The 27416-nt window shown below is 39.6% G+C and overlaps 3 protein-coding genes across 6 annotated transcripts; 1 reads left to right on the forward strand and 2 right to left on the reverse strand.

The window, feature by feature from the left end:
• Positions 1-652: 652 nt before the first annotated feature.
• Positions 653-16985, reverse strand: LOC307006246 (uncharacterized protein). 3 transcript variants are annotated; one of them, XM_079627027.1, is made up of 3 exons: positions 16690-16985; positions 3501-3539; positions 653-3299 (listed from the first exon to the last, which is right to left on the reverse strand). In XM_079627027.1, the coding sequence occupies exon 3, from the start codon at positions 3284-3286 to the stop codon at positions 1205-1207; it is 2082 nt and encodes a 693-aa protein (XP_079483153.1). In that variant the 5' UTR covers positions 3287-3299; positions 3501-3539; positions 16690-16985; the 3' UTR covers positions 653-1204. The 3 variants fall into 3 exon arrangements, with proteins under 3 accessions (XP_079483153.1, XP_079483151.1, XP_079483152.1); XM_079627025.1 differs by having other exon boundaries at positions 3515-3539; positions 16690-16891; XM_079627026.1 differs by lacking the exon at positions 3501-3539.
• A 173-nt stretch (positions 16986-17158) lies between these two features.
• LOC307005552 (uncharacterized protein) lies at positions 17159-22125 on the forward strand. 2 transcript variants are annotated; one of them, XM_079625806.1, is made up of 4 exons: positions 17159-17390; positions 18954-18974; positions 19098-19582; positions 19682-21636. In XM_079625806.1, the coding sequence occupies exons 2-4, from the start codon at positions 18955-18957 to the stop codon at positions 20086-20088; spliced, it is 912 nt and encodes a 303-aa protein (XP_079481932.1). In that variant the 5' UTR covers positions 17159-17390; position 18954; the 3' UTR covers positions 20089-21636. The 2 variants fall into 2 exon arrangements, with proteins under 2 accessions (XP_079481932.1, XP_079481933.1); XM_079625807.1 differs by lacking the exon at positions 18954-18974 and having other exon boundaries at positions 17318-17411; positions 19682-22125.
• A 1799-nt stretch (positions 22126-23924) lies between these two features.
• Positions 23925-25903, reverse strand: LOC307005553 (transmembrane protein 100). Its single transcript, XM_079625808.1, has 2 exons — positions 25667-25903; positions 23925-24900 (listed from the first exon to the last, which is right to left on the reverse strand). The coding sequence occupies exon 2, from the start codon at positions 24698-24700 to the stop codon at positions 24266-24268; it is 435 nt and encodes a 144-aa protein (XP_079481934.1). The 5' UTR covers positions 24701-24900; positions 25667-25903; the 3' UTR covers positions 23925-24265.
• Between the last annotated feature and the right edge of the window lie 1513 nt (positions 25904-27416).

Below are 27416 nucleotides of genomic sequence, written 5' to 3' on the forward strand. Positions count from 1 at the left end.
TATGACAGCTTACATATAACCCTATGCATTTAACACATAGCTTAAAATGTTATCTGATCTAATCAAGAAATATACTTTGTCAATAAATATAATGGCCTTTTTTATAATAATTAAAAAATAAACAATATTTTGAGTTTGACAAGTTCATAATGTAGCCTCCAAATGCTATGCAAATTTCATACATTCCACAACTAGGGTCCCTCGTGAATCTCAACCATTTCCACCACAGGCTGAATCATTTTCTTTCTTGCTTCATGTTTTTGTATTGAACGCCCTTAATTGAACTGGTGTTATTTTATGAGAAGAGCACATGCCTAGCACAGCATTTTTTATACCTCAAAAACTTGAACACTTATTCCATTGTTGTAATTTCTGCTGATATGCTGCTACAGGCCCAGGTTAAAATATGTATTTACAAGTATTGTTGTTATTGTTTTTTGCCTTATGTAAGTATGAATTTTAATTGGCATTACACTAATATTACTGAACATCTGTTAACTCATTTGTTGCAACTCATCAGTGAGGTTCAAAAAAGTAAGATAAAGTAAAGTGTTGCAATAAAAAAAGTAAAGTGTTTCAATACAAAGTTTAAAAAGTTGGCTTAGAAAAGGGAAAGAATTATAGAAATACAGTACAACAGAGCAACATAAAGTTGTAGTAGTAATATTTATTTTTTACTGAGGCGGCGTTTAGTAACAGCAATGCGTTAAAATGTAGGCTAATTAATATTTATTCAAGGACAAATTGATCATACACAGCCAGCTAAAATGATTCACTAAATGCTTACAAAGAAAAAAATCTACATATTTTTCTTCTAAATAAGTTTAAAAGCAAATGAAAAAACAGATTTATTAAAAGCAAACATTTCCTGTCACTTCCACTTTCCATTAAAGATCATTCATGCATAATATGTTTTTAGTAAGAATCATTTGCAAGAAAGTTATATGTTATGATTATGGTTTTATGATATGAAATTTAAATTTAAACAGAAGACAACAACTTTTTCTAGCTCAGCTTTTAAAATCCTCTTTAGACATGTCTAATATGGATTGACATAGTGTTAAACATTTCACTATCAATTGTCTTCTGTTAATGCAGATAAATTGAGCTGTCGTGACTGCATGATCCTGCAGAGGAAAGCTTAAATCTTAACTAGGTAGTATTATCTTGAATAGCAAGCTTGTCAAATATTTGGTATATTCTCTCAGTAGTATGATGCTTCTTCTTCCTCACTGAATCCAGTCTGAACAGCCTCTTGAATCCTCTTGATTTCCTCTGGAGGAGCAGCAGGCAGAATGGCAAGCAGCTCTCGATCGATCTTTTCTAGTCTTGCAGTCCTCTTCCTGTCAAACTCCTCTTTATTCTTCAGGACAAGCCTTAAGATGCCTTTCTGTGCCTCATCACAGGAGTTCTGGAGCTGTTGTCGCTCATGCTCAAATTCTGGCTTACTTTTATCCATGGCCATCAGTTTGCCCAGTGAACTGACACGGTCCATCAGGTACTTGTTGGAAACATCTGTGTATGTTCCAGAGATCATATTAACCAGACTAGCAATGTTACAGGCTTGGAAGGCTTGAGAGTACAGCAGATCTTTCGAGAAGAGCTTTGCATTGTAGGAGAGGGCTTGTGTTTTCTCAGATGTTGAGACAAAGTTTGTGAGAGTTTTGCTCAGGCTGGTTTTTATGATGTTAGAAACCATCTGAAAGAAATGAACCATCTTCTCCCACTGCTCCTTCACTCTCCCCATGGCATCCATTCCTTTGACGAGCATCTCTATGGTAGTCTTGAAGTCGATCTCTTTCAGTTCACAATTTCTCATAGTGACCAGAATATCAGTTAGTTCCTTCTGGTTCTTCTCTAGGTTCTCCACACACTTTTCATAGTTCTCACTTGTCTTGTTCATCTGAGCTCGGGTCTGCTCTATAGCGAATCGTGCATTATCTGTGGCCCTCTGTGAAGCACTCATGTTCTCTGACTTGTTTTCTTCTTTTTGCATCATTGGTGGTTTTGGAGAAATGGCTGGAGAATTTGTGATGTCTTTGCTTTTGCAATCAAAAATATGGGTCGATTTGACCAATTCCAAGACCTTAAATATTATCTCGATGCTTTTGTCCTTGTCACATTTGCCATCTGGTGCATATTTTGCCAGTTGGTTGCATATGTCCATGCCCTCTTTGCATAACTTTTTTGCTTGTTTCTTTACTGGGCAGTCAGGGATTTTCTTTAAATCATCACTGATCCTCATGAACTGTTTTTCTATGAAATTCGTGTTTGTACTTTTGTTCTTCTGATCATAGAGATTTGCCCAGTCAATGTCATCATTCTCACTAACTACATTCATTGACTGCAGGACTTTCTGCACACAGTTTAATATTTCAGCAGATTTACTATATACGTTTATTTCAGCAATCACATCTCTTGCACTTTCATGATCTCTAATGTTGTTATAATTATAAGCGATCTTTGTTGTTGCAGAACACGCATTTCTTACTGGGTGAGTAATAACAGATGTAAGTCCATTAACCAGGCCTGTAATGCTCTGTGTTATCCCACCAACCGCATCCATGCCAATCATTTCCCATCCACCTGGGAGAGAATCCAGGGCTTTCTTGTAGCTCTCATGAGCCTCATCCAGTTGCTTCTCCATGGCACTCACTGCCTTCTCAGTCCTTTTCTTGGTTTCTTGTGCTGACTGCTCCCTCAGTTTGCTCTCTTCTAGTTTCTTCTTGATTGCTGACATCTCTTCCCCATAGAAGTGCTCTGCATTCACACACGCTTCTAGCAGCTCTTGGATGATATTGATGACATCCTTGAAACGCTTTTCAGTTGCACTAGACAAATTAAGACATTCATCTGCAATGACTCTGATATTGTCCAGCTGATCAGGAAGATGTGCTTTGACAACTTCATCATCGCCTTGGAACAGAATCTTCACAGCCATCTTCATGTAATCTGGCACTTGGGCAGTATGGAGGCGAATCTGATCCATGCTCGTATGGGCCTCATTAAATGCCCACCAACCAGAGTTACACACTTGCATGAGGCAAGCGCGAAAGGAATCGGGGTATTTGATGAATTTGTAGCCATCTTTGGGGGAATTTTTATTGATGGAAAAATCTGTCGAGGATGAGATGAAAACCAGCTCTCCCATGATGGCTATGGACAGCGGAGCTGGAGTCAGATACTCTTCCCAATTGGCATAGGGCTGCATCATAAGTTTGGTTTGGTTCCTCATGTCCTCAGCAGTGGTGAGACTTTGAGTTGTCTTTGAAATTTTGGAATCCATGGCTTCTCTATTCCTGCTCAAAACAAAGACAAATTAGAAAATCTCACTTTTTTTATTCCACAAATGGCAGCATTCATTAAAGCAATTTTTTAAAGAATATATAAGATTTTTTTCTTAGCTTGAAGAAAACCAATGGACAGTGCCATATAAGTGTTTTTTTTAGCAAGAAGTTAAACAACTGGTAAGGGGAGAATATAGAGTGGAATAGCCTTACACAACACAACTTACTGCAGTTAGCCTGTTTTCAGTAATCCTAAGGAGAAATCACATAATCACATTACACAAGTTCAAATATCTTTGCAATCATATTAATGAAATCATGGCAAGCACTAATGGCCCATGTGGATGATTAGCAATCCGATTAAAATGTATGTTACTGTACATGTACGTACATTACATTGTATATAGGCAATAGATTGTGCATTCTGTGTTGATGCAGGTTTACTCATGTCATCAAGGTAATAGCCCACAAGGTGGGAGTGTTGTATTAAAGCAAGAGACCCGCTATGGTTATATTCTGCTGTTTTCAGTGATGAGTGTCTAGATATTCCAATTTCAATTTCTTGTCAAAGATGTCTCTTATTAAGTTTTGCCTATTCAAAAATCCCATTCAAAATATCTACAAATATGACTAGTAGCTAATAAATTACTTTCAGATATCTACAAATGTATTGTGGATATCTTTAAAGATGATTAATTAAAGTTATCATACATTTGAATTGAGTCAAACAGCCTACCAGTAAGCCAAATACAAGATATCTCGAATTATACTTTTTTTACAAGTGGTAATTTAGTTAGTTCGAATTGAATTATCACTAGTAAAATTATAATTTGAGATATCTTTAATTAGAAGTAGAACCATCTATATAAATTATAGATATATTTAATTAGCCTTCAATTTCTACTGGTCAAAACTCATTTGTAGACATCAGAAAATATTTCCAATGGAAGTCAATTGACTATGACTAGTCATAATCACATTGTAGATATCTTAATTCCAATTATGATCAGTCTAAATTGCAGAATAGATATGTGAATAGAATTTTGAAAAGTCAAAACTAAATTACGACTAGTACAGACAAGGGGATTAAATGCTAAAACAGCTTGTCATAGTCCTGTTGTCTTTGGCCATGCACCCACTGCAGTAAAATTTGGTTGTCAATTCACCTTTTGGTGCTTAAGTATATACACACAGACACAGTAATTTACGGCCTCTCCCAGAAGAAGCGGATTTCGCCTCGGACGCGCGTCAATTTCGCTCCAAACGCTTGCTTCTACGCGCGTGTATTTCGCTTTGGACGCGCGAATGCATTCAAAATGTTCAAGCGTCAAACGCGGCAGGCGCGAATTTGACGCGCTATTCGCGTCCGGTGTGAACGCACAGTAATGCACTCAAGTGTTGCCAACTATTTTCAAAGGAAAGTAGCTAACGCCTTCCCTAATGGTGCGTTCACACCGGACGCGAATAGCGCGTCAGGCGCGAGTGATTTCAATGTTAACGGCGGTGATCCACTTGTCCGTGCGACACTTCTGTCGCGCTGCACTCCACTATATTCCTATGGGTGACGTCAAGCGACTTTGACGCGCTCGCAAAGCATTCCGGGAAGGCGGCGCTTCATTTGAAAAAATGCCGCGCGTCAAAAACATAGACAGTATATAAGATGGACACAGCGACCCCATAGACTTCAACGGAGAAAAGTGAAGCCCATTTGAAGCACTCACTTCCTGATCGCCAGGCGAACTGCGCAGGCTCAAACTGAGCTTGGTGACGTCAGCAACGTGCCTGACAGTTGCCAGTCTTCTAGTAGCTGTGCCGATGGAAATCTGAATCATTCCCTTCCGAATCTTGCAGAGACGGAGAGCGTGAGCATTAGCTGTCCATGAGCTAGCAGCAGAAGCAACTTCATCACTCTCTATGGGCTTCTCCCTTCACTTTATCGGACTTTATGTCTCGACGTCCCCCCGATGTCTTGCGAGCTTCTCCGCCGGTATATACGGTAATTTCTCTACAGTGCGACAGAGAGTCGCGTGGGTTATGACGCAATCGTTAGCCTATTATTACAAAAACTGTTTCTACGGGGCCATAACGTAAGGTACAAGGTAATGGAGCCTTTTATACATTGTCGTGTTTCTTTAGAAATAAATAATGGACAAATGGAGTCTTTGGACGCCTCAGATGTAAAGTTATTCGCTGTCAAAGTGACGCAAAAATGAATGGGAGTCAATGGAATGCTAACAGCTGGTGAAGTTCTGCTACAATGGCGGCGCCCGCGGAGGCTTCAGTTTCCGGCGGATGGATTACCCCCTTGGTCAAAAAGCTGGCCGATGCCCATCTTTATGCAAATGATTCCATTGAACGCGAGGCGTCTATCCAATAGAAGCACGCACATGGAGACGGAGGGAAGTCTCTCGCGGGTCCTTTGTTTTTGACTGGCCGCTGGCTCAAAACCACGCCCATAGCGGTAAACTAGAAGAACGCCCATCAACGTTCGTCGCAGTGGCTGGCGGTGCGGTCGCTAGAGGGCGTTCCCGCTACTGGTTGCCTAGTAATGTTTGTGAGTGACATTCACGGATGTTTCTCCATGTTGTAGACAACAAGTCCGTTTTCTTGCCACTACAAACAAACATTTTGGAAGGAAAATTTGAAATATAAATGGAATCCGTACATAATATGCATAATATTAAAGATGAACGAGAAACTGTGAGTGCTTTTTGCCATCGCGGCTATTTAATTGCAACAAACGGGCAAATACCGGTCTATATGGGTTCACGAAACCAATCAGGCTCTGAGTCAGTACTGTGAATACCACTGTATGTACACGGAGATATTTCACAACTTATAGGACAGTTTCTGACGGCTAAAATTAGCTTCTCGTTCAACTTGCCTCTGTCAGAGAGTGACGGATGATCACGCGCGCTCCACTGACTTCACTCCTATTGGTTGTCGCTCCCGAAAGTCGCTCTTCATTTGCATAAAGTTAAACACATCTCAACTTTGTCGCGTCGCCAGACACGCCCCACCAGGTCGCCAACGGCCGCGATCGCGCGTGTCGCCGGAAAACGCCCGCTCCCCTTTGAAATGAATGGTAACGTGTCGCTTTGTCGCTTGTAGTGTGCACGCAGTGGCGGTTCTACATTGAATTACACCCTGGGCGAGACCCCCTTCGATCCCCCTGTTGTGTTCTAGTGTCCTTTATGTTCATTTAACAACACACCATGTGACTGTGTGGCTCTAAGCGAGTGCATCCTTTATTACTGAACTCACAAACAAGACACAGACATGAGCAATCAACAGATGATCAGTCTAACCCATAAGTCAAATTAATCAGACACGGAGTGTGTCAAACCAAATCCACCACATCCCCCCTTTTTAACAAAACTACAATTTAATATTTACATTCAGATAGGTTCACTTAAATCTCCACATGTAAATATTCAAATCTATCAAACAGTAACTTTAATTAAACAAACACCATATCACATGTTTACTTATAAACGCTCACAGTAAACATCAATAGTCCAAATTACTTTGAGAATACTTTGTCTTCTGTTACCAAATACTGTTTCCCTTTTCTTTTCTTTCTTTTTTCTTTTACATGTCCACAAGATAATCATTATATTTAGTTGGCCGTTTTACTTCTCTACCACTTCTAGTATGGCATGCTGGCTGCTCTTCCACTCTCACCGGAGCATTCACAAGTGATTGGTCTGCAGGTCGGGGTGCCTGAGTGGAAGTCTCCTCCACATGCTCATCAGGATCAACATCTTTAAACAGACTCTGATGTACCTTCCTCAAGTGGCGTCTATTTCTCCTGAATGTCTTTCCTGCTGGCGTTTAAACTGTATAAGACCTAGGTTCATCTCTCTTGTGAACCACCACTGCAGGCTCCCATCCACGTCTCGTCTGCATATGTACTGTGAATCCTGGAACCAGCTCAGGTAGTGTTTTGGCATTACGGTTGTACTGATGCCGCATTCGAGATTGCAAATCCTCCAGTCTTTTGTGTATATGTTGTGGGGTTGACTGTTGAAGCACAGCACTAGAGCATGGGAGTGTACCCCGCAGGACTCTGCCCATCAGCATTTGTGCAGGAGATTCATTCAGACCTGTCACTGGTGTATTTCTTAGTGACAGCAGCACTAGATGTGTGTCTGTGCCAGTTTGTACCGCTTTCTTCAACGCATGCTTAACAGTCTTTATGGCTCTTTCAGCAAGTCCATTGGACTGAGGGTATCCTGGACTGGAGAATGTGAGCTTAAAGTCCCATGATGCCGCAAAAGACTTCGGGCCCTATTTTAACGATCTGAAACGCAAGTGTCAAAGTGCAAAGCGCAAGTAACTTTGTGGGCGGATCCCGGCGCTGTTGCTATTTTCCCAGCGGGATAAATGACTCTTGCGCCCGACGCAAATCTAAAAGGGGTTGGTCTGAAGTAGCTCCATTATTCATAGGTGTGGTTTGGGCGTAACGTGAAATAAACCAATCAGAGCGTCCTCTCACATTCCCTTTAAAAGCAGGTGCGCTTGTTCCATGGCGGATTGCTATTATAACGGCGGATTTGCCAGCGCACGACAGGAGCAGTTCACAGCCGAGGAAACCGACGTTCTCGTCAGGGCTGTAAAACACAGAGAAGTGACATTGGGGATGATGGGAGAAACCCACCCAAATTAGGTTCGGTTAAACAGGCGTATAATTTGGGTAGTAAATGTGTAGCTAGCCTAATCTAGATGTTTTTTTTTATCTATTCTAGATAGATCTTTTTCACATCTTCACGGACACAACAATGATTTCCCTCGTGTGTTAATATTTTTCCTTGTAACAATGTATGATTTGCAAAAATGAAAACTGCTGCATCTGTTTATAGCCTATTAGAGAATCAAAGTGGATGCGCGTTAACATTATGGCCAAACACGCGCCCTTAAAATACCATATCACTAACACGCAACGCGCCACTGTCTTTAGACTGTTTTTTTCCTGGTCAATGGCGCAATTGCTTTCTAAAACTGGAAAATAGCACCATGGAAGTTTTGCGCCGGAACACGCCTTCTCTTTGCGCTGAACCGCCCCCGCGAGCGCAAGTTCATTCCCTAATTTACCGACGTGCGTCTGTGGAGGGAAAAGTCCGCTGTGCGCGGGTGCAAAATAGGAATGATACATGCGTCGGTGTTCAAAGTCAATTGCGCTGGGTGCAAGATAGGGCCCATGATCTCATAGCTAGCAAATGGTACGTTGTCACTCACTAATTCTTTCGGGATACCATGCCTGGCAAAGACTGATTTCATCTTTTGTATTACTGAGTGGGCTGATTTGTCTGGTAAATTCAGTACCTCTGGATCTCCACCATTCTCCACCATCATCGCTATGTCTAGTGCCATTCCAGGCCAGTATAGGGATTTTCTTGCTTTGGCCTTTGTTCTCTGGATACCTTGGTGAGCTATGTGTTGCTTTTCTAAGATGACTTTTTTGAAGCTCTGAGGTATGATTATCTTGTCTCCTACCATCACAATGCCGTTCTGTACGCTGATTTTGTGCCGCATAGGCCAGAAGTTGTGTAGGCTAACATTCACACCACGTCTTTTCTGTGGCCAGCCAGTCTCTACCTTCTCACACAGATCTTGCAACACTTTGTCTGCTGCAGTGGCCTCTTTCAATTGTTGGAGTGTCTGTGTACTCAGTGCATCTGTGGCCTCAAAACCATGCACAACTTTCTCATCATAGAGGTCTTCGCCATCATCAGCCTCCCTACTTACAGTTGCACGGGATAGTGTATCGGCAATATGCATGTGCTTGCCCGGTGTATATACAATGTTCAGTTCATACTTTTGTAGTTGTAAGAGCATTCGCTGCAATCGTGCTGGGGCCTTGCACAGCTGTTTCTGCATGATGTTCTCAAGGGGCTTATGATCTGATTGCACTGTCACTGCCTTGCCATATATGTACTGATGAAACTTCCTTGCTGCGAAGACTATGGCGAGCAGCTCTTTCTCTATTTGAGCATATCTTTGCTCAGTGTCATTGAGTGCTCGTGATGCATAGCACACAGCAGGGTGTCCCTCTTGCAGAAGACAAGCTCCCAAGCCGTCTTTCGAAGAGTCAGCCTGTATTGTTAGTGTTTTTTTGTGATCATAGAACTTTAGGACAGGTGATCGTGTGAGAGCAGCCTTCAAGCTCACTAAAGCAGTGCTATGATGTGGATTCCACTGCCATACAACATCCTTCCTCAGCAATTGTCTTAGAGGCGCTGTGAGTGACGCTTCATTCGGAATGTACTGAGCTAAGTACTTAGTCATGCCAAGTAGACGTTGCAGGCCTTGCTTATCCTCTGGGGGTGGCATGTCAATGATCGCTTTCACTTTTGCATCATGAGGTCTCAGGCCATCCGGTGTGATGATGTGTCCCATGTATGTCACAGTATTTACCTTGAACTGGATCTTATCACTGTTAAATCTCACCTTGGCTGTTTTTGCTCTCTCAATGACCTTACTAAGGATTTCATCATGCTCTTGCTCTGATGAGGCTGCGATGATCATGTCATCGGCAATGATGTGTACTCCTTGTATGTCACCAAACGTCTCGCAGTTTTTCTGCTGGAACACCTCACTCGCTGACTTGATCCCGAATGGGAGTCTCAGAAAACGATATCTGCCCCATGGTGAGTTGAAAGTGCATAGTTTTGAGGATGGCTCATCCAACTTGATCTGCCAGTAAAAATCTTTTTCATCAAGAATGGTGAAGATAGACTTTCCAGCCAGGTTACTGCACACATCTTCAGGAGTGGGAATGGAGTAGTGCTGCCGTCGTTTTATGGCTTTATTCAGGTCACGAGGATCCAAAGATAACCTCAGTGTACCATTTTTCTTCTCTGTGATAACGAGGCTGTTTACCCATTCAGTGGGTTCCGTAACAGGGGATATAACACCTCTTTGCACAAGATCTTGAAGTGTTTCTTTCAGCTTGTCGCGAACAGACAGTGGAATATTTCTGCATCCATGGATCACCGGTGTGACTGTTGGGTCAACATGTATATGATGGACTCCTGGGAACTCACCTAACCCAGTGAAGACTGATGGATGGATCATGACCAGCTCTTCTTTGGTTGACACTGACTTTTTTGCCAGCAGCTCAATCCTTTTCACTAGCTGCAGCTCCTCACATGCTGCTCTGCCCAGGATCGGCATGTCTGATTGATCGGACACATAAAACTGTAATGTAGCTGTAGCTTTGTGGGTCTTGCATTTCAGTGACACAACACCTTTTGGGGTGGAGCGCGTTCCCCTAAATGCTATCAACACCGTTGATGTAGGCTGTGGCTTGACAGGACCAGGGATCTTCTGGACAATGGATAGAGGTAGCACATTTGCCTCTGCACCTGTGTCCAGTTTGAAGCTTATCTCTATGCCACGGATGGTAGCTGTCGTGTACCATGCACTGTCCTTTATTTGTTCCATCTCATGCCCCTGTGCGTGTCCTAACATGCCAATGTACATGGAATCAATTTCATTCACTATGCTGTGCACTGTCTTTGCTCTCCTATCGTTTTGACTAGCTGCGTGGCATACCTTGGCAAAGTGGTTACTTTTGCCGCACTTATGACATACTGCTCCGAAGGCTGGGCATTGCCTTGGCTCATGACTCTTTCCACATCTGCGACAGTTTCGAGTTGCTGGTTTCTTATAACTTTTACTCCTTGCACCAGGCTTTCTCTGTTGTGTTGCTTTTTCTATAGCATTTACTTGAGAGTCTTGGACAGCAGCAGTATTTTGCATTGCCTGTATCTGTGTTTTGGCTAATTCAGTTGCCCTGCATATCTCAATAGCTCTGTGTAATGACAAGTCATTTTCACGAAGTAATCTTTCTTTGAGAGAAGGGTTTGTTATACTAAACACCAACTTGTCTCTAAGCATGTCATTCTCACCTGGGCCAAACTCACAGTCTTTGCTTTTTTGTTTTAGCTCTGTGATGAATCTGTCCACCGTAATGCCATCTGCCATGGGATGAGACCAGAATTGATGCCTCTCAAACACAACGTTTTTTTGTGGGCTGCAGTAGTCTCGAAATGCTGTGAGCACGTCTTCCATCGTCTCATTTTCTTCATCTACGAGATGGATGGAGAGTGTATTATACACTTCTAATGCCTCTTCTCCAATGGTGTGAAGCAAAATAGCTATTTTAACTTGCTCTTGTTTATCACTGGCTCCCGTCGCAGTCATGTACAGCTGAAAACGCTGTTCCCATCTCCGCCAATTTTCCGCTAAATTGCCCGTCAGCACTAGTGGGTTGGTGGCTTGAACTGTTCCATGTTCGTCTATCGTTACGTTACGTTTAAATTTAAGCTGGCGCGCTAATCAGCTAGTGTCAACAAAACTGCTCGCGGTACTCACATCACTGTCACTTCTGACACCATGTTGTGTTCTAGTGTCCTTTATGTTCATTTAACAACACACCATGTGACTGTGTGGCTCTAAGCGAGTGCATCCTTTATTACTGAACTCACAAACAAGACACAGACATGAGCAATCAACAGATGATCAGTCTAACCCATAAGTCAAATTAATCAGACACGGAGTGTGTCAAACCAAATGCACCACACCCCCCCACCTTAAAAAAAACCCATGTATTTAATTGAAATAAATTCACCAAGTTTTATGTCGAAAACCAGCAAATAACACATAAAATTAGCATCAATATGCAATTTTGGTTTACATAAACATTAAAATAATAACATTAAAGATGATGGCCAGATTTTAAAGGAGTGTCTTTTATGTCATCTGTACACGTTCAAATAACGTTTTTACAAAAAAGGTTTTATAAAAAGATAAACCTCACATATTTCAGCCTTTAAATAATTTTTATAAAAAATAATGCGTCAAAAAAGATATATTACTGACATTTACAATGCGCATTAGCTTATCTTTTATTATTAATAGTAAAATTTGGTCCGATTTTCCCATTGCGTCTGTCGTTGCTATGCAACCATGCACTGCGCTCTCCACAAGCACAAAGAAGTTTTAGTAGAGCGGATTTCCACCACCGAAAAACGCTTGCTGAAGCTCTGCTACAAGATTTATTTACAGAGAAGAGAAAAACACCCACGGTGTTTGGTTGCACCCCCATACTGAAAAGTTTAGATTTTTTTCATCTGGCTGCCCCTGGAAAAAATGAGCCCGTCGCTTCAATTATGAGCGCGCTTCCCGAACTCGAGCGCGCAAAAGACGCGATATGTGAACATATAAAGCAAACTTTATTGGCGAGCTACCTCCAATCAGCTGGTGGCTCGCGAGCGACGTGTTGGAGACCCCCTTTACATAGCTTCTGTGCACGGCAGACGGCACCTTCTCAGCAAGCAGGGGCGCCAATTTGCCAATAATTGAAATTATATATAATAGAAAACCGCTTCGCGGCGCAGAGGTTTTTTTTTTTTTTTAACAGCTCGTGCCGCCCCCCATGTGACATGAAAAAATGCCGCCCCGGGCAGCCACCCGGTTCGCCCGTGCCTAAAACCGCTACTGTGTGCACGCACCTTTACGCGCGTGTAACGCGTCTTTGCATTGACTTAACATTGAAATCACTCGCGCCTGACGCGCTATTCGCGTCCGGTGTGAACGCACCATAAAAGTCGCTAAATGTCGCTAGATGACGTCATGAGTCAATTAGCATATTTATGACGTCATCGCGTCATACTTGCGTTCTGCTTGCCTTTTTTTTTTTTGCCTGTTTTCTCTCTAAATGAATGCTCATGTACTGTACATATTATTCGGCGATATATTATATTATATTATATTATATTATATTATATATAGCCGAATGTAAAATAAAGATGTTCTCATTTCCTATATTTTTTTTTGGTCAGACAATATGAATAGCTATGATATAGGCCTAGTGAATGACTAAATGTTTTTTATAGGCCTATGTGGAAATTTATCTGAATTGAGAGAGTTCGTGAACCAGATGAACTAAAGCTCTGTGATAGTGAGTATTAAGTAATAAGCACATGAAAGAAATTAACTTAAAATGGTCAAACTAAATTATGGAGAAAGCAAAAAAGTCGGGGTCTGAAAAGTCGCTAAAAATAGCAACAAAGGAGTGGAGGGGTGAACATCTTCTGCTCTGACTGCAGAGCGGCGGCTGCGCGAGGATTGGGCCGCCTGTGAGTGCTTTGGGACGCGGGTGAGACCCACGGCAGCACCCGCTGCTCGTTGAGAAGAGTATGAACGATATTTGCTTTCACGTCAGAGAGTCTCCAAAAGTCACCAATAACAGCAGAAAAAGTCGTTAGATTTGTCGCTAGTCGCTTTTTTGTAAATGTGTCGCTAGAGGGGTCTGAATACCAGTAAGAGTAAAATCTTTCCGTGGCAGGGGCAATTGCCACCGGCGCCTGTCACTCGACCTGTCACCACTATATGCGCCTGTCACTCAACCTGTCACCACTATATGCGCCTGTCACTCAACCTGTCACCGCTATATGCGCCTGTCACTCGACCTGTCACCGATATACGCGCCTGTCCCGCGACCTGTCACCGATATACGCGCCTGTCCCGCGACCTGTCACCGCTATACGCGCCTGTCACTCAACCTGTCACCACTATATGCGCCTGTCACTCAACCTGTCACCGCTATATGCGCCTGTCACTCAACCTGTCACCGCTATATGCGCCTGTCACTCGACCTGTCACCGATATATATGCGCCTGTCCCGCGACCTGTCACCGATATACGCGCCTGTCCCGCGACCTGTCACGGCTATACTCGTCTGTACCGCGACCCGTCAAGGCTATGTGCGGCTGTCCCGCGACCTGTCACGGCTATACTCGCCTGTCCCGCGACCCGTCACGGCTGTCCCGCGACCTGTCACGGCTATACTCGCCTGTCCCGCGACCCGTCACGGCTGTCCCGCGACCTGTCACGGCTGTCCCGCGACCTGTCACGGCTATACTCGCCTGTCCCGCGACCCGTCACGGCTGTCCCGCGACCTGTCACGGCTATACTCGCCTGTCCCGCGACCCGTCACGGCTATGTGCGGCTGTCCCGCGACCTGTCACGGCTAAACTCGCCTGTCCCGCGACCCGTCACGGCTATGTGCGGCTGTCCCGCGACCTGTCACGGCTATACTCGCCTGTCCGCGACCCGTCACGGCTATCTGCGGCTGTCCCGCGACCCGTCACCAGTGGCGGTTCTACATTGAATTACACCCTGGGCGAGACCCCCTTCTTTTATGTCGAAAACCAGCAAATAACACATAAAATTAGCATCAATATGCAACATTCAAATAATAACATTAAAGATTATGGGCAGATTTTAAAGGAGTGTTATCTGTACACGTTCAAATAAAGTTTTTACAAAAAAGCTTTTATAAAAAGATAAACCTCACATATTTCAGTCTTTAAATAATTTTTATAAAAAATAATGAGTCAAAAAAGATATATTACTGACATTTACAATGCGCATTTGCTTATCTTTTATTATTAATAGTAAAATTCGGTCCGATTTTCCCATTGCGTCTGTCGTTGCTATGCAGCACGCACTGCGCTCTCCACAAGCACAAAGAAGTTTTAGTAGAGCGGATTTCCACCACCGAAAAACGCTTGCAAGCTCTGCTACAAGATTTATTTACAGAGAAGAGAAAAACACCCACGGTGTTTGGTTGCACCCCCATACTGAAAAGTTTAGATTTTTTTAATCTGGCTGCCCCTGGAAAAAATGAGCGCGTCGCTTCAATTGAGCGCGTTTCCCGAACTCGAGCGCGCAAAAGACGCGATATGTGAACATATAAAGCCAACTTTATTGGCGAGCTACCTCCAATCAGCTAACGTTACTGGTGGCTCGCGATGAGCGACGTGTTGGAGACCCCCTTTACATAGCTTCTGTGCACGGCAGACGGCACCTTCTCAGCAAGCAGGGGTGCCAATAATTGAAATGATATATAATACCGCTTCGCGGCGCAGAGGATTTTTTTTTTTTTTAATAGCTCGTGCCGCCCCCCATGTGACATGAAAAAATGCCCGGTTCGCCAGTGCCTAAAACCGCTACTGCCTGTCACTGCTATGTGCCTGTCTCGCGACCCGTCACGGCTAACGTTATATGTGCCTGTCTCGCGACCCGTCACGGCTATATGCGGCTGTCCCGCGACCTGTCATGGGTATATGCGACTGTCCCGCGACCTGTCATGGGTATATGGGTGTCCCGCGACCCGTCACGGCTCGGCTATACCCTCGACCTGTCACGGCTATGCGCCTGTTAAATAAAGACGGTTAAATAAAGATATCAATAAATAATATAGCTACCTGGCCTAATGAAATATTGTAACAGTTTATAATTTAGCTACAATTATTTTATTATTTTCAAATCTAGCCTCAACAGTGTTAGATTTTAATAAAATAAAAAAAAATTGTGTTTTAAAAAAAGAAGGTGTTTTTCTCTTCTCTGTAAATAAATCTTGTAGCAGAGCTTGCAAGCGTTTTTCGGTGGTGGAAATCCGCTCTACTAAAACTTCTTTGTGCTTGTGGAGAGCGCAGTGCGTGCTGCATAGCAACGACAGACGCAATGGGAAAATCGGACCGAATTTTACTATTAATAATAAAAGATAAGCAAATGCGCATTGTAAATGTCAGTAATATATCTTTTTTGACTCATTATTTTTTATAAAAATTATTTAAAGACTGAAATATGTGAGGTTTATCTTTTTATAAAAAAAAGCTTTTTTGTAAAAACTTTATTTGAACGTGTACAGATAACACTCCTTTAAAATCTGCCCATAATCTTTAATGTTATTATTTGAATGTTGCATATTGATGCTAATTTTATGTGTTATTTGCTGGTTTTCGACATAAAAGAAGGGGGTCTCGCCTGTAGTCCTCAGTTGTAAGTCGCTTTGGATAAAGGCGTCTGCTAAATGACTAAATGTATGTAGGCTATGTAATGTATGACAGGCGCCTGTGGCAGCTGCCCCTGCCACGGAAAGATTTTACTCCCTCTCCTGAATACTCGCTAAATATAGCGACAAAGGCGCTAAGTTGGCAACACTATATAGCCTAATAAGGCATGAAGGTTAAACTAATTGATAACAATAAGAACAAGTCATTTCAAAAAGTGCAGCAACATTCATGCACAGAACAAGCAACAGAATCTGACTGATTATTCCCCCCAGTAAGAAAAATATGTTTGAGTTCCGTTCAGAAAATGAATGCATTAAAAATGTAGTTGTTATTAGATGGAAGGTTTTAAAACGTTCAATAGAGCAAATGTGCATTTCCAAATTAGTTTTGGTCTTTCGTTAAAAAAAATTAGCCTAACTCTCAAAACTATTTGAATCTGATTGTAACAAATAACAGCCACTTTTGTTTAAAGCTGCACTTCAACTTAAGTGCTCTCATTATGAAAAGGCGAAATAACCATATAGTTGTCTTACCCTGACGAAATGGCAGATGCTTCAAGTTCAGGTCCGTTAACGGTCTGAAGGAATGGGTGAAGACGTCGATGCTTTTATAGGCGACATGGAGAAATGCCCAAGTTTCCAATAATGCTTTACTACTTTTGCTTTCGCTAAAGGACTGCCTGACCACCCCGGTCACTTAACGTTCAGCTTTGATGATTTACGTGATTTTGGTTTCAGATTCGGTTTTATGTATTTGGCACGGCCTATTTTAAAACACGTGACCAATTTATACTTCTGCGTTGAACTCACGCCGTAGCTACGCCGTAGGCTGTGTGTAGCGCGCGTACCCTCCGGCGTACCCTGACGTGCACCTCTCAAAAAATGTAACAACGCGTCAATTCTACGCGGACGCAAGTGCTGTGATTGGTCTGCTAGACCCCTCCCTCGGGTTTCACATGCTCACTCTGCATGTGTAATTGCGCGTCAACGCGGACAACGGCGCAGAAGTATAAATGAAAACCAACGCGGCTCCGGCGTAGGTCCGGCGACGCAGAAGTATAAATCAGCCTTCGAGGAAGGTGGTCCCTCCCTAATTCTCTCTTGAAAACCAGGGGATTTCTGCATGTTGGTTAGAAGCCTATATCTAGGATACAAACACTCCATTCTCACGATTGACGAAGCATAGCCTATACCGTTAAAAAGAAAATAAAAGAAGCTGCAACAGCCAGTTTCAGGTAAGCAGGCTGTTTTAAAATGTATATTTTTATGTTTTAAAATAAGAGCTGGCCATTCGTTTTTTCTTCTTCTACTTATTAGAAATTAGGTATTTTTTATATAGGCTATGTATATGCCACTGTCTGAAGTGTGACATAGGGGAGAGTAGGCTACTTGCTAGCTTGACGGAATTTATATTTAGGCTACTAGTTGCCATATCAACACTATATATATAGAAAAAAATGCGCCAAAATTCTGAAATCTTTGGAAGATATCAGATATCACTGACCATTTATTTAACTATAGCAAAAGTAAATTTCTTATGTTCATTTTTCATCTCTATTTTTGGTGTTTATTTTAAATTAGACAAATCTGATATTATTTTAATCTCCAATATGTTATTTAAGAAATATGATTCTTTAATGCTGATCTAACCAGCAGAAGACACTAGCAGGGTTTAAATCCCAGTTGCACAGGTGGGGCGCGTTGTGGTTGTAACACTGCGTTACAATGTGCCCCTATTAGAAATATACTATTTTCTATTCTATACTTTAATGAATTCTATTGAGAAAACATGAGAAAAAGGTGAATAAAGACTGAGAGTCAATGTTCAGAAATTATTAATTAGTATTATGTTTTGAACTATGTTGTATAGCTGTGTTTCTGGTGTGTTCATTGTCAAACTCAAAAATTATTTTATTTTTAATTATAAAAAAAAATGGCATTATTTTAAATTAAAATTTTAATAATTGTATTTTATTGAGAAAATATTTTAGTTGGTCTTGTATATTTTTTTTATTAGATCAGATTACATTTTAAGCTGTCATATGGTCATGTTATGTGCCCCTCACATGTCACAATGTACCCCACCTATGGGGCATGTTGTCACATTGCACTTCCATTCTTTAGAGGTATATCAAGAAAAAAGTATACACTGTATGAATAAAACAAAACCACACTATTGTACTAGACGTGGGCAATTAATGTAGGAAAAAATAAATACTCTGAAGCCTAAATAGATTTACACGAACTGAGAAAGTCAAAAAGCGTTAGGTTGTGCCCCGCTCTCCCCTATCTCAAAAACGCTGCAGTGAAATGGTTTCATATGAGTAGACCATGCATATGGGACATTGCATGCAAGAATCGAGTAACAAATGTATTTAAGAGTAACTGTCATTCCAGTTAAGTCAAACAAATGAAATTGTAAAAAGAGGTTTTAGAAAGAGTAAACACTTATTGCAAAAATGTATGCTGTAAACATATGCATCTAAATAAAACAATGACTTGAAATGTGACCTTTAAAGAAAGAAAAAGCATTTTTCAAAGTAATGCACCACTTGGCCCATACTAATAAGGGTAACAACAAACAGATGAGAATGATCAGGCAAAGGAAACAGGAACACAAAGCACAAGACGAACAAGGAATCCATAATTTTGTGACAGAAGTTTATCATTATGTGCCTGAGAACAACAGCACGCTTCTTTGATATTGTTATTTAATCCTTCACTAATTGGCACAGGGTAGACCACAGATATTAGGTAGATATTTGATACATTTAAGTTTCTTTCATTTTGTGTTTCAGGATGACAGTCGAAAAAAGACGGTAAGCTTTTTTTCATCTAATCTCTTCACAAAGTGTTGCTGGTATTTAAAGTGAATGATCAATTATTGATATGATGTTGTAAATTAAAAATATTTTTCTCTTTCCATATCTTCAAACTTGCAGTGTAATGGATTTGCAGGCAATGGAGGCAGTTTCTGTGCCTCTAAATGAGGGAATTGTCTCTATCTGCAACATCTGCAAGTCCCTCTTAGATACACATGTAGATCCCAACACTGGCACATGCTCCAATTACAAACAAATCAGGAAACATATTGAGCATGCTGAGCAGTGCCTGAAAAAATCAGAGACAATGATCAAAGGAGAACTGGGATGTTTGGATGAACGCATAGAGCAACTTACTGAAGAAAATAAAAAGGTTGAGCAACAGAGCAAAGAAAAACGCATGGCCATGGTTAAATTACACATCGAGAAGGAATCTGCTGAAGAATCATTAAAGAATTCTAAAGCAGCTTTGGAGCAGGCTAAAAAAAGTGTAGCATTAAGAAAAGATGAAATAAACAGAGAGACAAATAGGAAGAACACAAATACATGTGTAGCGATTGCAGGGGCAGTACTGACTGCAATACCAGTTCTCGGATGGATTGCTGGTGAGAAATCCTCTCGGATTCACTACTCTTTATATTATCATCCTAATGAGTACAACTAACCAGTATTTGTGGCTGATATGATTTCTTGCTTTGCTTTAGGGCCAAAAATTATGGTTATGGGAGCATGTGCAGCTGTGGATGCCTCAAAGGCTATCAGCAATGCTGAAGATGAGCTAAGAAAAAATGAGTCCCAAGTGAATGACAACAGCATAAAGGTGTCTAATTACCAATCCGAGATCTCTACCATACAGAATGAGATTAAAGAGACTGATCAATTGCTGAATAAAATTCAGAGGGAGATTAAAGAGGTGAAGCAGCATCTAGAGGTCACAGCTGATTTTCAGCAAATAGTCAGGAAAGCTGTGAACCTTCTGAGTGTTCTTAGTGGAAGAGGTACTGTATTGGAGAGGCAAACTCAACGTTTCATCCTCTGGGAGCCTGTGATAAAGTGCATGGAAGATGTGATGAAGGCAGCAGGAAATGTTGCAGAGAACCGGCTCCTTTAGGCAAGGTGTACCAGGCTTCATAAAAGCTTTGAAGGAGAATGTTGGAGGACTGCTAGCTTTATGCAACTCAACCAAAAATTCTGAATATGACAGCTATTACTGATCATAAATGTAGAATGCATAGAAATACTTTACAAGCAAGGCAAGAAACAAAAATTATGAAAATAGCCGCTTTCCGACCAAGTAGTTACAGGAACTTAGTTATAGGAACTGTCCACTTATAAACTAATACTCTCCCCCAAACACACACACACACACTTTTGTCAATGCAGACACACATCGCTCTCAGACATTCACACATACTCAGAAACATCATTTTAGATCATTGAGCCATTAAAATGCTTCATAACACAGTCAATAGTGCCCCTAGTGGAAACCAGAAAAATAACGTGCATTTCACCCCATAGGGAATACCTATGTAGTGACGTAATCTAAATTTGCCTGAAGTGGTCTGGGTTTTCCCAGGCTAGCTATATGTTCCAATTTGAACATATAGCTCAACACAGTGTGTGTTATACATATTATGCAACATGGGATCAACATTTTTAAATTTATCCAAAAAGTCACAATTTTGCCAAATTACATACCATTTGCATTAAAACAGCGAAAATGGTCAAAGAAATTAAACTGAAAATGACCAAAAATGTTCTAATGCAGCATGAAGGTTAAATGGTAACAGTAAAAGTGATAATCAGAACATTTATTTTATGCATTATTTTTAATTTTGAAAAATTTGTTGTAATAAAAGTTTTAATATCTCTTTATAAATATATAGCTGGCAAACTGTATTGTTAAAATACAGTACAACTGCTGAAACAATTTAAAGATTTATTTTTTACAGAGTGATGAATTGTTGAGAAATATATTCCCAGATCCTCCACTGAAAAGTTTTTTTTTTTAAGTACAACTTTAGGGGACAAATTAGTATAGCTATTTACCAGCCACTCGTGAAATCTCCTGGTTAGGGGTTAACGCTAGGGTTACTTTAAATGTCACCATTGTAATCACTGTGATATATAATGTTGTGCAAGGTAAAACGTTTTTATATGTAAAAACAAACAAGATCTATTCTATTAAACATTTTATTAATTGCCAAAATACTGTTATTTAGGCTATATGGAATCTCCTCAATGTAAGGTTTGGGAGAACAAAAAGACGATTACTGAACATAAATATGCCATCAAGAAGGTAAATGAAGAATCAAATGGCAAAACATTTAAAAAGTAGGCTACTGCATAATAGTAATCCATCTACCTGCATACTGTATCGATCGTGTGAATATTAAGCCTACTATTAGGAAAGGGAACAGAGAATTTAAACTGAATCAAAGAGAGACGTTTTGGATTTAACTAAAGGCTAATCCAGGATTGAATGAGGACTTGGATTTAACTCCTTTTTATAATCTTTTAATTTTTTTATTAACATTTGAAGTGGTGTTTTTGTGTATGGAAATAAACTGTACATTTTAAATGCTGTATAGAGATGTTGGTCACATGACAACTGTTAACTAATCAGATGATGTAAATAAATGATTCTGTTTTCACCTGTAGCTGAGTTTGTTGTGATGCTGAGGAGAGCTTTGGCCGAAACGCTGAAAAGTTTATAGATTTTTTTTGTATGGAGACCAGGGACAGTTGTAACAGGGGACGGTTGTAACACCTTGAATTCCTCCCATCAGAAACAACCTAGAGTGATGACACTCTCTGTGCTCATGCTTATAGTTAGGTTCCCTCCATTCTTACCAAAAAGGGAACCACATTTGAAACTTCCTGACGGAGTTATCTACAAAAGGTTGTTTTTGAGTAAAAAAAAATACTTTTCTTTCTGATATACGTCCCGTTACAACTGTCCCAGTATCACCAACCAAGTGTCATTTAGGCCTATATTTTAAAAACTAATCAAGCAAAAAAAAAAAAAAATCCCATTAATTTGCTAATTAAAAGTAAAATGAGCACTGTGCATTGCAAATTAAATGTAAAAGTTTAAATGTAAACTTTTTTGAGGTGTTCTACCCATTAAATAATTTTCTTGCATTATAATTTGACGGTTGCACCTCTTTTTTTGTCATGTAGTATGACAAAAAGGTAATCATTACTTAAAAACATGACATTATTAGTCACAATAACATGATTGATACATAATATTTTCCATTTTGCGTATATGATTGATTCATTATGTATATTTTAGACATGTTACAACCGTCCCTGTACACTGGGACGGTTGTAACAGTAGAGAGACTGTATTAAAATCAATTTTGCAACCTGTACATATTTCATAAAACCACTTAAATACATTGTTTCAGCAGTTGACAGATTGAAGTTTATAATATAATAAATTGGTTATTCCAGTATAAATGGTTTTTGATGTAGGCCTATTGCTTAAAAATTGCTAAAAGTGTTACAACTGTCCCTGGTCTCCCCCTATGTATCCATCCGATAATAAAGGCTTTTTAATTTGAAAGAGTGCCATGGTCATTCTAAAGTTTTCTTTGATGGATTATTAAAACGTGTATTTAAAATGTAATGTTTGGTGATACATTTGTAGTTTGGTAAGTGTCCACTAGGAGCAGCACATTAGACAAAAAAATGACAGTTATGATCGTTTTCAGGCACGCTTTTTTTTTTTTTTTTTTTGTAATGCTGTAACTGTAAGTTGAACATCGTCTGATGCAACCAAATAGATCATCTTTTGTTTTGTTTTTACAGCTTCTCATTTTTGTCTTCAACCGATTGCACACAGGTGGCTCATTTGGACATGCAAATGAGAAAAGTTAAGGACTTGTCAGCGTCAGTGCAAAGCTGTGCATGATTAAATATATTTTAGCATATTAGCTTTTAATGTTTTTTTCAATGTTTTTTCTACATTGTACAACATATGCCCTTATTCATATTCTCAGTATTAGTGCTAAAACATTAATGATAATACTATTATATAATAGGCCTAACAATAATAATTATTCACCACTACTGCTAATAATACATATCATATCATCATCATGATCAAAAAAAGAATAATAACTTGATTATTTCAAGTAAATGTGATTTTTTTATGAGAGGCAGTATAACAGTATATATACATAATATAGTATTTATTTTACAGTTTAAGTAAATCACTGCGAAGAATAATACAAGTGACCAGCAGATGGAGACAGATATTACCGTTTTTACACTGAACTCATTTGTGAAATGTCAAAGATGAGGTTTTAACATGCAGTTACAAGTGTGTCAGTTACTGTAATTTGGCTCCCTAATGAAACTTTAGAGCAAAAAAAAAAAAGAAAAAAAGATTTGAAGTCTGTTTAACCATTTCATTGTTACAATTTATTTATTTAATTTACAATCAATTTAACAGCACAAACAGCACATTGTTCTGTCACATGGTATAAAGTAAAATTATTAATAGTAAGAATAACAAAACAAAATAACTCTTAACAACTGGCTTGAAAAAAAACTCTAATGCCTCTTTTGTAGTGGATCATCGTTTATAAAATCCACCTTGTGCAATAGCTTTCAGAAACACTGATAAATTACCTAAATAACACATACAGTATGTTTGCACAAAACAATGCACGCATATGTAGAAAGGCAGTGGGTTTTCTCAATCACACAAGCTGTTAACAATTTTATATACACCATACTATATATATATATATATATATATTTATAAATATATATATATATATATATATATATATATATATATATATATATATATATATATATATATATATATATATATATTTGCTAAACTTGGCAGATGTGATGTATTTGGACCGGTTGCCGTTTTATTGACAGCATATGAAGAAAATGTAGTTTATGTAATATATTGATATATCAAAATAAGTACAAAAATGGATTTATAGGCTCAGGTTTAAAAGTTAAAAAGCTGTGGAATAATATTCATTCTAACTTCTAAGTCTAACAGTCCTTTGAAGAGAGGTAAATAAACAGTTTTTAATAAATACACACGAATGCCGAAGCAAATGTCTCTTGAGCGTTCTGAAATCACACAGGAAACAGCCAAGTGTTTCCTGTAGCGGTGAACCCAATGAATTTCCTGTGACATTCCTACATGATTAGGCAAACAGTGATGGAGAAAAAGAAGGATGAAGCAGCAGGGAGTCTGACTAATTCAAAGAGAACAAAACTGCTATGTATTTTCCCCCTTCGCTGCTCTTTTACACCGTGACTCTTTTTAAAACAATTTCCGCATAATCATTAACCAACACTAAATTTGCTTCTGCCCTCTCTCTTCTGGCCATCATTCTTCTCTTTTTCATTAAGAAACGGAGGACAAAGATCATGGCTACCAGACTCACACTGGTGAGCAGCAGTACCAATCCAAGAGCCAGAAGGTGTGATGGACCACTGTTCTTGTACTCCAAATGGTCCCATAAACCCAATGACACAATACTCAAACCAACCAGAGTGCCCCAAACCCCAAAGGCCATCATACAGGTGCCACAGGACAGCTCCGCTCCCCCCGTCACCACCGTGACACCGGCCACAGAAACCAACCCATTTGGTAACGTGACAGTTTGAGACTTTGGATCATATTTCACGGTTTGGGACGGGTTAGGCTCGGCTGAAACGTCCTCAGATGTTGCCATCATTAATGTGCTCCACAAAAGTAATATCTTTCCGAAGTTGCCTGCCTCTCCTGTGTATGTATGATTTTTATAAACTCCTTAAATATTGATGATTTCAACACAATAAATATTTTAGGAAGCAGTTGTCCACCCAGGCTGTGCTTCTTCTGTGGTTGTCCTTCTCATCTTTCCTCATAGGGTTGTGTCAGTCATTTCTATACTCCCTATAAATGATACAAAAGCACAATATACATCAGCATAATAGCCTATGCATAGAAAATGGCATTGTGATGATAGCAAATAAAGTTATAAATTATAGAAAGACTACTATTAAGTGAATCATTATCCACGTATGAAAATGTCCACATAGCCTACATTTTAGAAATATTGATTGTTTTTTAGCTCTCATTGTAAGAATTACACTTGTTGTTCTGTTAATAGTCAACATAGTATTATTTATCAGTATCTTGGCTAGTTAAAATAAATGAAGTGTCATATAAAGTACACTACCAATCATAAGTTTGAAACTAACTTCATTTTTTATGAAACTAATGCTTTTCTTCAGCAAGGGAGCATTGAATTGATCAAAAGTGACAGTAATGGCATTAATGATGTTACAAAAGTTGTCTGTTTAAAATAAATGTAGCTCTTACTTTCCAAGCTCTTAATTTTAGCTCTTAAATGTACCGAACTTTCTATTCATCAAAGGATCATGAAAAAATTTAACGAATCATGAAATTCGAATGATTTCTGAAGGATCATGTGACAACAAAGACTGGAGTAATGATGCTGAAAATTATGCTTTGCCATCACAGAAATAAATTACATTTTTAAAATATATTAAAATAGAAAACACTTATTTTAAATTGCAATAATATTTCACAATATTACTGTTTTACTGTATTTTTATTATAAAATGTTATGTGTTGATTGAATACAAACATATCAAATGAATAAATATGTAATTAGTCAAATGTATACATGTCTCACCTTTTTCTTGCATGTAAAGAGTCACAACAATATATTTGTATTTCAAAACATGAAGAAAAAAAAATCCTTCACAAATAAAACTCTTTATTCTAAAATATTGTTAATCCAGTCTTCTCCTTCAGATTCACCAGTGTAAAAAAATGTTCTCCAAGGACATGTTTTCTCTCAGGCAAGAACATGTTAAATGCCAGTGCAGTGCTCTACGACCATTCTCATAGTGTATCACTACTTGCAGACCAGCCTGTACCCACCACAGAGCCGGTGAACTGTTGTTTTTATTTTCCTTATCATTTGTTTGTTTCCATCGCCCTTTGTGTCCCGAAGGAAAGCGATGTCTGTCATTAGACATCATTATGACCCATTAACTTGTATTTATCTAAGACTCCCTCCCTTCCTCTGCTCCCACCCTCACTCCTGCCTTTGCTGAAGAACCGGCAGCATTTTTAAAAGAGGTATTGTTTTCTAGGAAGAAAGTTTGGTTTTTCTTTCAAAAGAAATTTCCTCTGCCCTTTTGACATTTCAATCGCTATCCTGTCTACGTGCCTCATTCTTTGCGAGCAAGAAATCAATTTTGTTGATTTACCTCTCAGATATATCTCATTATCATTTCCAAGCTCAAGAAATATCTGAAGCCAGTTGGGTTTGAGTCTTTTCAGTAAAGAAACACTGAATTTGTTCATCAGTGACAACATAAACAAGTGTTCTTGTTTATGTATTCCTAAAGATCTACTCATTCAAAGCCCAAGTTGATCCGTTGAACACCCAAAGGCATAAAATGTTCATTAAGCATGAAACACCTTGATGTCGGCAAACACTTGAGGGTGTTTCCTTCCAAATCTTGTGGCACAATTGTTGTTTCAAATGACTGACAAGTCAGCCTTTTTGGTGCTGTGAACCTTGAGGAAACTAAGTATTTTTGATAGATTGTTTATTATGTTGTCATTTGCAATATGTGTATATTCACTACAGTGACATGAAACCACACTCACATAACATCCACAACAACTATAGGCTAAATATCTACTAGTTCCAGCAATCCTTGTTATTTGCTGTCAATGTGGGCACATTGTAATTAGCTCTGACAAGTAATCCAATAAATGTGCTCTTGAAATTCCTGGAATAGCACAGAGAAAATCCCTGTGCTAAAAGAAGGAATGGTTAGGTATGTCTGGTGTTTCCGAGGGAGTTAAATAAATCCAGGGTGATTAAAGGCAGGGCAGACCTGTATCAAGAGAATGTTTTGGAAAGTTTCAAATGCAGCTTAAGGTTTAAATGTGTGATCTGATGAGGGGAAATGTATGGGCACAGGGCGAAAAAATCCAGACGAAATGTGAAAGATTCCCTTTCTTGTCCTGTCAGCACTGTAAACAGTTTAAATACTTTTGTTGAATAGACTGGGGCCGTTTACAAGACACCGTTTTCAACTAAGAACGGAAAACTTTTTATGCGTTTGGGCCGTTCATTTACATGACAACGGCTTTTTGGGGGCCTGAAAATGCAAGATTTTGAAAATGCGTTTCAAAGTGCACGGTTTTGAAAACGATGCCGTTATCGTCTCTGTGTAAACTAATAAAAACGTGAATTTTGTGAAAACGGTACTGCGTATTACGTGTGCAGTCTAGTGTTTCTTTACAAAGTGATATCGCCAACTACTGGCCTGGCAGCATAATACAGTGTTTGTAATTGTCTTTGTGGATCCATGTGAACGGGTATCTTTTTGAAAACGTTGTCATCTGTCCACAAGAAATGC

This window comes from Phoxinus phoxinus (assembly GCF_949152265.1).
Source record: "Phoxinus phoxinus genome assembly, chromosome: 10".
Taxonomy (NCBI): domain Eukaryota; kingdom Metazoa; phylum Chordata; class Actinopteri; order Cypriniformes; family Leuciscidae; genus Phoxinus; species Phoxinus phoxinus.

Excerpts from the sequence above, each read along its gene's own strand:
- LOC307006246 (XM_079627026.1), bottom strand. The coding sequence starts at position 3,286 with ATGGATTCCAAAATTTCAAAGACAACTCAAAGTCTCACCACTGCTGAG.
- LOC307005552 (XM_079625806.1), top strand. The coding sequence starts at position 18,955 with ATGACAGTCGAAAAAAGACG. Across the intron at positions 18,975-19,097 it reads ATGACAGTCGAAAAAAGACG|TGTAATGGATTTGCAGGCAA; the intron begins GTAAGCTTTTTT and ends TCAAACTTGCAG. Across the intron at positions 19,583-19,681 it reads AGTTCTCGGATGGATTGCTG|GGCCAAAAATTATGGTTATG; the intron begins GTGAGAAATCCT and ends GCTTTGCTTTAG.
- LOC307005553 (XM_079625808.1), bottom strand. The coding sequence starts at position 24,700 with ATGATGGCAACATCTGAGGACGTTTCAGCCGAGCCTAACCCGTCCCAA.